This window comes from Lygodium microphyllum, chromosome 14, assembly GCF_053477565.2.
Source record: "Lygodium microphyllum isolate KBCC chromosome 14, Lygodium_microphyllum_v1.1.10, whole genome shotgun sequence".
Taxonomy (NCBI): domain Eukaryota; kingdom Viridiplantae; phylum Streptophyta; class Polypodiopsida; order Schizaeales; family Lygodiaceae; genus Lygodium; species Lygodium microphyllum.
This window is the reverse complement of record NC_141148.1, coordinates 43,106,060-43,118,624: the sequence shown is the minus strand read 5'-3', so window position 1 is coordinate 43,118,624 and position 12,565 is coordinate 43,106,060. Positions and strand designations below refer to the sequence as shown.

Genomic DNA, 12,565 nt, shown 5'->3' with positions numbered 1-12,565 from the left:
TGATATTCGATGTAATTCAATATCTTTTAATAATACTCTTCAAATGAATTGAAATGTGAGTGAGTATTTGCATTTTTCCATTCGAGCTACCTTGATAGTAGCCATCCACCTCTCAGCAACCTTATAGATTTAGCTCAAAAGATGAGCACAAGATAGCTAGGCAACAGAACTATTTAGCGCACTTCTATGTCGATTATAAAGGTTTCAATAAGCTGACCATCAAGAACAAATATTTTTTATCTAGGATGGGTGTGTTAGAGATGTCATTCCCTAGACAACAGTGTTGAAGAGCAGTACGGCCAGTGCCACATCAGCAGTCGCAGCGCAGAAGCCACATCAACAGTCGGACCAATTGCCATGTGGCAAGTGCACAACAGCAGTCTAACAGTTTTTATGCAGTCAGCTGCATTAAATGCAGCTGACCTGATTCTGACTATTTTTCATGGTATTTTTCTGCTATTTATAGGAATCCTCCAGCACACTTTGGACACTTGCATCTGATAGAGAGAGCCTGCTGGTGACTGACAGCACGCGGACTGACGCAGATGAGGTCCTCAAGGCGGAGACATACGTAAATATTCTTTGTGCACCCGTGTATATTTATGCATTCCTATACAGCATTCTACACTGCAAATTTTCTGTGTTTCACTGTCTCCTCTCTCTTTCTCCTCTCTGTGTTCACTCTCTCTTAGTCTTGGTACCACGCTTCCACATCATTGCACTCTGACATGAGAGTTGCATTGCCTTGGTACGGAATCCTGTCTTCCATGCCCAGACGAAACACATTGAGATCCAGTATCACTTCATTCGGGAGAAGCTTTTGGATGGGACCATTGATGTGGAGTACTGCAAGACAGAGGATAATCTTGCAGATTTGTTCACGAAGGCACTTCCCCAAGCTCTTATGGATATTATCAATTTTTTGTCTTACCTTTTGGATTGACTAATGCTCCAGCAACTTTTCAACAAATAATAAATGATTTATTTCATCCATTTTCATTGTACTCCATCATGTAAAACGCAAATTTAGTGGTTGGATTCATTGTTTTCACAGTATCCTTTTGTGTTTCATACCTTCTTCTAGGGGTCCTTGATGGAAAAATAATCGCAATATGGATCATTGGTACATAGGTGGACTCTGTCCTATGAAACACGAATTCAATGATGGGGACCATTATTACACCTTTTTGTACACAATGCCTCTTCATATCTTTGAAAACTTATAATAGTTTCTATCATAGTTTACATAGTTTCACATCAACATAAATTACACGTGAGCCATTCTTTAGCAATAGGAAAATCTTTTACTCACTCAACCATTGACACATTAATACGGCTTATCTCCATCCAAAAAACATGATCATTATGTTATTTATGAGACGCATCATGTCTTGAGGGAGAGATTGAAAAATTAAGGCTCAGCTTTCATTAGTAGATACATTAAAATGATTATAATCACATGGTGGTTTTAAGTATTGTTGAAATAAAAAAAATAGTTCCTATGTTCCCTATAGAATTCTAAAAGAAATTTCTTGCTTTTGGAGCTTAGTTCGGCCGTGTCGTATGATACACGAGTTTAGTTATATGGTTCTTTGTTTCCCGTGGCTTTTTTCATGTTTCATACGTTTTGTGTGAAGTTGGTGGTTGATAACTAGTTTTCTTTTCATGTTGTTGCATTTTGTTTTGTTGAGATATGGCTAGAACTAAGGCTACTGCAAGGAAGCAAAAGGTTGATCCTACAAAAATTGTTAAGAAGATCCATGGGTCCTCTAAGTTATCCAAGCCACCAAAGAAGCATATAAGGAGATCTTCACAAGGTGTAAGAAGTCTTAGGAAAATCAAGAAGGCAATGAAAGCTCTTAATAATGCAGCTACAAAGTTGTCATTCCAAAGAGTGGTCAAGGAGATATGTGATAGGCATAGTCTCAATAGCTTTAGGTGAGCAAGGAGTGCTCTTATTTGTATCTAGGAGACTACAGAGGACTTCTTGATTGAATTTTTCCAAGATGCATACATCTGTGCTACCCATGCACATAGAGTGACACTTATGGATATGGATATGATTATCCTACAAAGATTGAGATATAGATTCTCCAAGGTTTTAAAGCTACTTCCTCTTACAAATGAGAAGACATATAATATTCTTCATGTACCACCATCTTCAAAAATCAAGTAGACTTACATACATTAATCTACATTATCGTGTAAAATGTGAGATCCGTTGTCTTTCTTCTGGAGAGCACAAGTCCTAAAGTGGAGGATGTCACATCACACATGAGAGAGATACAAGACAGCATGAGAGGGAGGAAAAGCCTACACAGAAACACGCAAAGAAATAAAGGGAGCATAAGAGGAAGAAAGCCAAAGAAAAAGAAGTAGAGCAGCTAGGACCTCTAAAGGATAAGCTTTTGGACTTGTTGGGGTCAACCCAACAAGTTTTAGTGTTTATTGCTTCTTTCTTGGTGACATAGGCAAGAGTAATAATATTATTTTTTTAGACTCAGAATGTATATAGATCCTTAAGAATAAGAGGAGAAAAGTAAATGACTCCATCGTTCTTACAGGATTGAGATATAATATATCTAAATTTGTTTGTTTTTAAGAATGATATTTTTCTATCAATAATTTTTTCCCATATATTCACTATTTTACTGCTTTTACTAAATGAGCCTCAATGTACTTGACTAGGTTCCCAACTAGGACAATATAGATAATGGTGGACTGATCGTGGAAGTGTCTCAACTCTTGAAAAACTTGGGGTAGCTTGAAATGTTCTAAAATTGCATTTGCCTTTGCTAAAGAAATTGCGATTGTTAGCTTATCCGAGTGAAGCAATGCAGAAGCGTATGGCCAAGAAAAAGAGTGAACAAAGAGAGAAGAGAGAGAAGAGAGAGAGATAGAGAGAAGGAGAATTAAACGCAGAAAATCTGCAGTGAAGAATGTCGTATAAGGAGCAGATATATACAAGGGTGCAGAGAGAATGTCTGCATATGTCTCCACCTTGAAGGTCTCACACTCCATGAACTCCAAGAGTAGTCTCCACGGCATAGAAACATGAAACGGGGAACGGGAACGGGGAACGGGGACGGGGACGGAGACGAGAACGCCAAACCTAGGGAACGGGGACGTGGGAACGGGAACGGCATTTAACAAATCAAAATTCATAGGACAAATCCACAGGGAAGAAGAAGAAGAAGGTTCATGGAAGAAGGAAGAAGAGAAGGGAGAAGTGAAGAGAAGGTAGAAGGAAGAAGAGAAGGAAGAGAAGAAAGAGAAAGAAGAGAAAGAAGAAGAAGGAAGAGAAGGAAGAGGTTGGAGGTGGGAGGAGAAAGAAGAGAAAGAAGAAGAAGGAAGAGAGGGAAGAGAAGGAAGAGAAGAAAGAAGAAGAAGGAAGAGAAAGAAGGTGGCTGGGCCCTGGGGCCTGGGGGCAGGATGCAGGCGGGTCTCGGAAGCAGGATGCAGGGCCCAGGCAGGAGCAGGACATAGGCTAGGACTGGGCTCAGGCGGAAGCAGGCGGGAGCAGGATGCAGGCGGGAGCAAGACGCAGGAGAACTAGGCGCAGGCGGAAACAAAATGCGGGCGGCCCATAGGTAATTTTTGCCACGTGGCGTTCCCTGTCCCGTTTCAGACAAGGAACGCAGCAGGGAACGCGTTCCCTATCTGAAACGGGACAGGGCCCCTGCTGCGTTCCCTGTCTGAAACGGGACAGGGAACGTTCCATCATTTGGAAACGCGGTCCGCGACGGATACATGACGGGGACGGCGATTCCACGTGCCGGGGGGCCGTTCCGGCCATTTCCTGTCACTATGCTCCACAGTCTACAGCCTAAAAACTGAGAGCACAACTATGCAAGAGTGTGAAAACTTGGGCCTATAAATAGCCCAAGAAAAATACATTAAATGATGCAGGTCAGCTGCATTAAATGCAGCCGACTAAACAAAGTCCGACTAGTTGCAATCTAACTTACTACAGCTGTCCAACTGAAGAGTACAAGCGGAAGCAAAACAGAGGATGCGCATCAATGAAGGTGCAGCAGTGGTTGAGTGAACAGTGAGTGAGTGAGAGTGAGAGTCGACCGATAGGTGTGTACTAGTGTGATACACACAAAGAATAAAAGAATGTATTTATACTTAGGACACGGTATACTTACGCCCACAAGGGTAGGGTAAGTTTACATGTGTAAAGTAATATATACACGAGAGTAGTGTAAGGGCTTTTACACCCAATAACCTCCCACTTAAAGGTCCTAAGCGAACCTTTAACCAACTCCCACTAGTCGAATACAATGCTCATGTTGAGCCTTTGCAAGACTTTTAGTGAGAACATTTGCAGGGTTATCTTGTGTTCCTATCTTAGTCAATGTGACTAGACCATCATCAAAAACACGTCTAATGAAATGATACCTAACATCAATATGTTTGGTATGTGCATGAAACATAGCATTTTTAGCCAGGTATACAGCACTCTGGCTATTACATCCAAGTACAAGTGTTTTGGAGGGCAATCCAAAATCCTTGCCAAATTGATCATAAGTTGATGCAAAAAAATAGTTACACTGCTCGAGTGAAACTCGTACTCATTTGCATACATCTCATAGTGACTAGTACACTAAGTAGTGACCTCGTGGCAAATATACTATCAACGTAGTACCTCGGATGCATGTTGAATACATTCGTGATTCACTACATACGAGAGTTGTCCATAACTCGAGAAGTGGACGTGCTACCTCCCCCTTAAGCATCATGCAATACTCCAAACCCTTGCTCTGCTGAGCTTGACGGAGCCTAAACTAAAGTCGGCTCTATGTTGAGCCTTTGCGAGACTTTTAGTGAGAACATCTGCAGGGTTATCTTGTGTTCTTATCTTAGTCAGTGTAACTAGACCATCATCAAGAAGACGTCTAATGAAATGATACCTGACATCAATATGTTTGGTATATACATAAAACATAGCATTTTTAGCCAGGTACACAACACTCTAGCTATCACATCCAAGTACAAGTGTTTTGGTGGGCAACCCAAAATCCTTGCCAAATTGATTATAGGTTGATGCAAAAATATAGTTCTAGCGCCCGGGTGAAACTCATACTCATCTACATACATCTCATAGTGACTAATACACTAAATAGTGACCTCATGGCAAACATACTATCAACGCAATACCTTGGATGCATACTGAATACATTCGTGATTCACTACATACGAAACCTGTCCATAACTGGAGGAGTGGACGTGCTGCCTCCCCCTTAAGCATCACGCAATACTCCAAACCCTTGCTCTGTTGAACCTGACGAAGCCTGAACTAAAGTCGGCTCTAACTAAAAGGCATCTAAGTAAAGCTGCAACAACTGACGATGGTCTGCCAAGTCATCCTCTTTGATCTATTTGACATCCATTGGTGAATAATTCTGAAATTTCACCAAGTATCTCCTAGAAACTTTACCTTTGACCTTACTTTCCTTTAGAATCTCCCTAATTTTCTAATTTTCCAGCTTGCTGCCTATTGAGATAGTCCCTTGCAATGTGACCCTCCTGCTCACAAACAAAACATTCACTTCCAGCCATCAATTCCCTACATTATACCAATGTTTTTGAGCCCTTTCTTTGCTGTTTTGGCCACTTTTCATGGTCCCACGCAACAAAGCAACGGTTGTAGCAACAATCTCTATGAGCTAAGACATACTAGACACGGTAAATTTAATGCAAAATTTCCTAATTCTTTTGGGCAGCCTACAAACATATTTTTCCACTTGCTTATGAAGGGATACGAGGCGATAAGAAGTAATTGGCAGCAATACATCCCAAAACTTCTTATTATATTGCTCCAAATTCTTACATTCCTTAGCATTCAACTTATTCCAAGCTGTCATGATGTCCACCTCAAAGATACTTATCAACCAATTTGATGCAAATATTTGCTTGAATTGTACCCACGTCGACAGTGCTCTACATTGCACCAAAAGAGTGGACCACCACTGTAATGCATTCCCTTTCAAGAAAGTGGTTGCCTTTCGAATCTTCAAGGACTCCGTGAAGTTTCCTCCTAAATAGGCTGCATCAAACTCCTAACTAAAAGTCAAAGCTTTCAGTCTATCTTGTGCACCGTTGAAAGACTCAAACTTCACTGCTTTTCCACCCTCATCATAGTCTTTTGCTGCCTCTTTGGATGTCATATTGTCATACACTGGCTACTACAAAAGGATACATTTGCTGAATTTACATCAAAACCAACACCAAACGAAGCATTTGCATAACCAGCATTCATTCCTTGAGCCCCATAAGCATTCGAGGATACATATAAAATACCAAACATGTTACTTTGAGTCCCAAGCATCAAGTCAATGCTGCCATACATAGGGTTTTGTACATTTCCAGCCATACCTGAATACATTGGACCTTGCACACCATGCATTAGTTACTGCATACCATAGGGATTTGTGCCATACATTCCCGTATGCAGTCCCTATCCAACCATAGCATGAAAAATCGTGCTTCCACCAAAATATCTTGGTTGCCCCATCATAGCATGCATGCCCGGCTGTCCAAAATCCATTGGATTGGCAATTCCGTGATGACCTTGTATTGGCATTCCTTGCCCCATAGGTACCAACTGAAGGGTTTGGTATTATCTCCCGTGCATCATGCTATCTTGAAGGTGTAAAAGACATTCTTTTTCTTGCCTTTATTGTTCTTCTTTGGAGCATTCAAAATTCAAGAAAATTGAGAATCCTTTGCCAATTCAGTAAAGAGATTTGTTGTTATCCTCATCCGATTCTTGAACCGGTCATCAATTCCTCTTCACTTTGCTAGTCATCAACCTCCTTATATCTTAAAGGCCCTGCATCTTGTCCAATAGCAACATTTTCAGCTTGTTGTCCATGGTTTAAGTCTTGTCCAAGGTCAAGCATTGCATTTCTTTCATTCTCATGTGAATGTTCATACTGAGAGGCATCATCACTGCTTAAGTCCATCTCACTCTATGAAGGCATATTGCTGTAATTTCTCAGCTAAGAGTAAAAATCAGCACTAGCACAAAGCTTTGGCTTACAATCAAGTGCCTCCGATCCACCAAATTAAGGGATTGAGTGGTAATCCTGGCAACGAAACCATATAAACAGCCTTCCTTCCATGGATGGACGGTGATTCTCTAATTACAACTTAGCTACAGCAGTAATATTTATTATAAAACTAAGAAATACAAATTAACTTATAATCTTGGAAAATGGATACCCTGTTGGCCCCAAAACTCGCGTCTCTTTCAGTATTTATTTAATTTAAATTGAAAAAAAAGTTCATATATAATGGGATTCTCCCAATCCCTTTCGGTATTCCAGCTCCCCCTACTGTCCAAAATGACTAGCAAGTCTTCAATCTGATTTAGGCAATCAATTGGTCTTCATCCACTTTGATGGAGATGAAAAATGTCCCAAATTTATTTATTTGCTGGTCACTCTACTTAAATTTGACTAATAATAGCTTCAACCCTGTTGAATCCAAGGCTTGGAGCTTCGAATTTCTAACATGCTTCCCGAGGCTGCTACTAAACCCTAATTTTTGCTGTAGATTAGGGTTTACAATAGAAATTTGAAATTCCTCATCCTCTAGTGATCTCAATGCTTAAATCTTCAAAGAAAGGCTATAGAAAGGCTGGGAAATAAGAGAGAATGCTAAGGAGAGAGAAAATTTAGACTTTCTACACGAAAAATTCAAAAAAATCTATCACTTACTGCTGTTGCCATGTCTCAACAACTTGTAGATGCAAAGAACTGAAGAAAATCAATCATTTAATGCTGTTGATTCGTCTTCTTCTACCCCTAACTGCCTCACAAGGTTCTCCAATGGCTGCAAATCAAACCAGAAGCATCTTCTCCCTCTCTCTTGCAAGCTAAATACACTAAAATGTCTCTCTCCAACCTCTAAAGACGTTTTTCAATCTTGTAGAGGCATTTTTGACAAGTGACTGCCTTTTCAAATGGTTTTTTCAACATTATCCATAATCAAATATTAATTTTTAATCTTTAAATAGTGAAAATTAATCTAATAATTATTTCGATGTCTTGAAAAATAATCTAACTAGCCAATAATTAAATTAGCAAGGCAACTTTCATTTCCGAGTATCTTTGCGCCATCTTTGACCATCAGATTAACGCTAAGTACCATTAACACCACTTCTCTAGTGTCACCAATTGACACTTATGGCCAAATATTAATTTTTAATATTTAAATAGTGAAAATTAATCTAATAATTATTTCGATGCCTTGAAAAATAATCTAACTAGCCAATAATTAAATTAGCTAGGCAACTTTCATTTCTGAGTATCTTTGCGTCATCTTTGACCATCAGATTGACGCTAAGTACCATTAACACCACTTCTCTAGTGTCACCAATTGACACTTATGGCCAAATGAATGACCTAAGCCAATAACTAGTACCAAATACCACCAAGTACCTGTGTGACATAACTTACAACAACTTTTGCCTTTGATATCCCGTGATTTTCTCAAGTCCTAAACTCATAAATTTACACTAATCCAAATTACACCTCACATGTGCAACATTTACTTAACCATGTGATTAAAGATTAATCCACATATTAAGTGAGGTTTCAAAAATGCATGTCCTTATGACATTGTCCTTCCTTGATCCTTCACTTTGTAACATTCAAAGAGCGACCTGCCAGTTAAAGAGAGCTTGATGCACAAAAGAGTTACTGTTTGATCTCTCTATTGGAGCTGGAAAAATTTACTGTTCATTTCTTTGATGCAAAAGACAGTTTCAGGCAGATGAGTGTTCTAACAAAAGCACATATCAGACAGGCCACAAACATTAGTTGTAGGATTATGGCAAACAGCCAATAGATGGAACACAGCAATAAAGGAAGACCAGAGCAGGACAATCAGATACAACATAGACAGCAACAGCCGTGGGCTAACAAGTCTAAGGGTTACACTGAACCTGAAACAGTGAACATCTCTATATGGAAAATCTGCAGTTGTTATGCAGGATGAACAAGCATGTCTTGTACAGAGGTTGCAATACTGATTGCTGTCAGGAAAGAAACTTGTGGTGTCTTATCCCTTACATCCTGAAGTCATAAAAGCTTCCTGCTTATTAACTTTTGTGCAATGTTGCCAAAGTTACGTTTAAGGTGTTTGTATGTGAAGAGCAAATGAAAGGTGAAACATGGATGAGAATCAATTTGATAAGAAGCACCTGCATGAAGAATTATAGAGGCCAAAACAATTTACTCTTGCATAGGATTAAGATGCTCCAAGCAGTTCAACCTAGCCCTAAGGGGTGCAAATCCCTGTAATAAACTGCCCATGATCCCACTGAAAATGGCAATCAATCTTGGAAATTTCAACCTTCCTCAGAATTAGTTATTGTTGAGTACAGACAGCCTAATGGTGCATTTAGTATTAAGAAACAGACAATTGGTGTTCCTGGCAAGGTGGTAGTCCGCCGCCTTGTTATATGATTGATATCATCTCGGGGATGATCATGCATCCTTCACATTGAATGTAGCACATAATTCAACACCTACAGCTACAGCTAAGTATACACAAAAAGGCCTCATGGTGGACCAGTACATTTAAGCATTGCCAGCTTACATTTGATGGCATAAATTCAAACAACAGCTACAGCTAAGAACACTCCCAAAAAGTTTTTGTGATACAGCACTCTGCAGGTATTGTTAGCTCTCAGACTTCAGAGCGTGTGTTTGCTTGGGGAATACCTGAATCCGGTGATAAAGTCTCCTTGTGTAAAAATCCTCAAAATCGCGACACAGAGGAGCATATCCCTGTGAAGGGACAACAGGACCAAAAAAAGAAAAAAGCAGACAGCTCTTTAGGCCAGATGTAAAATATGCTGACAAAGCATCAATACAAGATGTCAGCATTGCAGCATTAGAGCATGTCAGCATTGCAATAGAATTCTCAGCAGTTTTCATTGCAGATCGAGTAAAAGGGGAAGACCAAATGTGCGCCTGAGAGAGCACCTGCGGGATAGAATCGTTCGTACGGAAGAATCTTCTGAAGAAATCGCGGAGGTGGCCGAAGACGAAGAGCAGGCCATAGCTGAAGTATGTGGTCAGAGCTGCAAAGTAAGGGATGGTAACCATTTTTGCGGAGGATCCGGATGAGTCGTCTGTGTCGCACTGTGCTGAGAATGCTCTAACGAGGCGGCATGGAACCTGGCCTGCGGGGAGGTCTTTCTGCACCGGGTGAAGGGATCCGACAGGCGCTCTCTCGCCGATGCTTCTCGTTCTGTTCTTGTTTTGTGACCTCTGACCACCGCCACGCCGGCGGGTTTGGAAATCTCTTCGTCTATTGTTGACTTTTCCGTCTTCCGTTTTGGCCTTTATCCTTTTTGCCTCCCTCTCGAAAAACATTTATATTCCTGCGGACTTGAGAAATTCAAATAATAAAATAATAGATAAGTAGGGTAAAGGGGCCGTTGCGATACATCATACGGGTGGGTGTTAAAAAGCCTAAGAGGACCTTGAGGCTTCGACTCGGGAGTTTATAAAGTACGAATAAACCCCCCCCCCCCCCAAAAAAGGGAATGTGCTGAGAATTTTAATAGGTGTCACCCCTTGATTTACTACCATATTACCAATGTAACATTATTGGTAAATGTGTAAAGAGAGAATTCGTACACGGCTCACTTTGTCGCTTGCCATGAATTTAGTAACTCTGCCTCCATTTGCAAATGATACCTGAGAGAGAGAGAGAGAGAGAGAGAGAGAGGTAAAGTTTGCAAAAACTCCACGCCATTTGTCAAGCGAACAAGAGATCTTTGCATCCTTTAATGTCAAGAGCACAGTTCTGTGCTTTCGTGCCAATCCCCTCTAACATTATTAGTTCACAAGTGTACCATTACTTTGAGGTTGGGTTCATGCAAGGTGGGCGAAGGAAAAGGACGGGCGCTATCACCCCAATGCGTGTCCTTTTCATTCGAAAACAAAGGATTGGTTTCCTTCCAAACCCACCACAACTTCTACTAGCCTCACACCTCTGAAAGAAAAAATTGGTTGATGGAAGACGTTTCGTTTCACTTTACATGTGGTAAATTTTGATTCAACAAAAGTGTGCATAAACCTTTGTGATTGGTTGCTTTTAAATAATTATAATTATATTTCCATGCACTTTCGCCACTAGTGTAAACACCCATGGTGGACCTCTTCTAAATTGCTAAAACTTCCATTGTGTAAGTGTGAACACAGCTTAAGAAACAACTTAAGTATCTGTATCCTTACTCCTTACTACCTGTTAAAGAAAGGTTTCACAAACCTTGACCCCGAGCACTAACATCCTTCCCAAACCTAATAGACCCTTTTTTATGCTTCCCAAACCTAAAAGACCCTTCAATTTATTATTTTTGAAAATTGGCAATTTTGAAAAAATACACACGTGAGAGAGAGAATCAAGAATGGGGCATTAAAATATGTGTTGCAATATCATCCCATCTTGCAACATTTGCTTCTTCAAAGCCATCATGCTTTCCTCTCCCCCTTGGCATCTTACACGCATAGTGTGTGTCTATGTCGCAGAGATACTTTTTAGTCACATCTCTCTCTCTCTCTCTCTCTCTCTCTCTCTCTCTCTCTCTCTCTCTCTCTCTCTCTCTCTCTCTCTCTCTCTCTCTCTCTCTCTCTCTCTCTCTCTCTCTCTCTCTCTCTCTCTCTCTCTCTCTCTCTCTCTCTCTCTCTCTCTCTCTCTCTCTCTCTCTCTCTCTCTCTCTCCATGTTGACCTTATATGATGTAGCATGTGTCATATGAGGATGTGTTTTTTGAAATGATAAAAGTAGGTGATTAGAAGTGGGTGAGAAGAAGTATGTAAATAGAAGTGGGGCAAGTGAGTAGAAGTGAGTGTGTCAATAGTAGTGAACAAGGTGTGGTAGAAGTGAAATTTTGGATGGAAGTTAACTTGTGGATGCGTAGCTGGGATGAATTTTAAAGTGGAAGTGAACTTAGGAGTGTCTTCGTGGAAGTGAATTTAGAGTGGAAGTGAGCTTAAGAGTGCCTAGATAGAATAGAACTTGGTTAAAGTGACCTTAACGAAAGTGAATTGGTGGAGATGAATTCTAGGGTGGAAGGGATCTTGTGGTGGAAGTAAATTCTAGGATGGAAGTGATCTCATAGTGAATATAAACTTGACTTGTGGTGGAAATTAGTAGAAATGGAGTTGGTGGAAGTGATTTTCTAGGGTCCTAATAGGGAGGGATTTGAGGTTTAGTGTGGAAGTGATCTTAGTGCAAGTAATCTTGTGGTGGAAATCCTGGTGTGGAAGTGGAGTCCTAGTGTGAAAGGGAAGTGCTAGTGTAGGAATAAGGGTATAGCATGTGGCACGAGGGGTCTCAATTGAGATGAAATCAATTTACAACGGCCAAAAGCAATTGACCAATGCAACATATGACAACAAGTAATAACCAACCAAACAATGAAAACAATGGTCGTGTATTTTATTCTTGCATTGTGGGTTTTGCATTTTTCAGAGTTTTTCTCAGCTTCCTTCCTTCAATGCATCCATAATCAATCACACCCATAATAAGCAAGATGT

The 12,565-nt window shown here is 40.3% G+C and overlaps 1 protein-coding gene across 2 annotated transcripts in view; it reads right to left on the bottom strand.

Moving 5' to 3' along the window:
* The window catches only part of LOC148025542 (long chain base biosynthesis protein 2d-like), a 47,893-nt gene extending 37,533 nt beyond the window's left edge, over positions 1-10,360 (bottom strand). The window contains exons 1-2 of one of the 2 annotated variants that reach the window (XM_087692747.1): positions 10,002-10,360; positions 9,738-9,803 (exon numbers count right to left, since the gene is read on the bottom strand). In XM_087692747.1, coding sequence (XP_087548873.1) covers positions 9,738-9,803; positions 10,002-10,124 — 189 coding nt within the window. In that variant the 5' untranslated portion in view covers positions 10,125-10,360. The remainder of the gene's footprint in view (positions 1-9,737; positions 9,804-10,001) is intronic. The other variant, XM_087692746.1, reaches the window with a different exon arrangement.
* Positions 10,361-12,565: the final 2,205 nt, after the last annotated feature.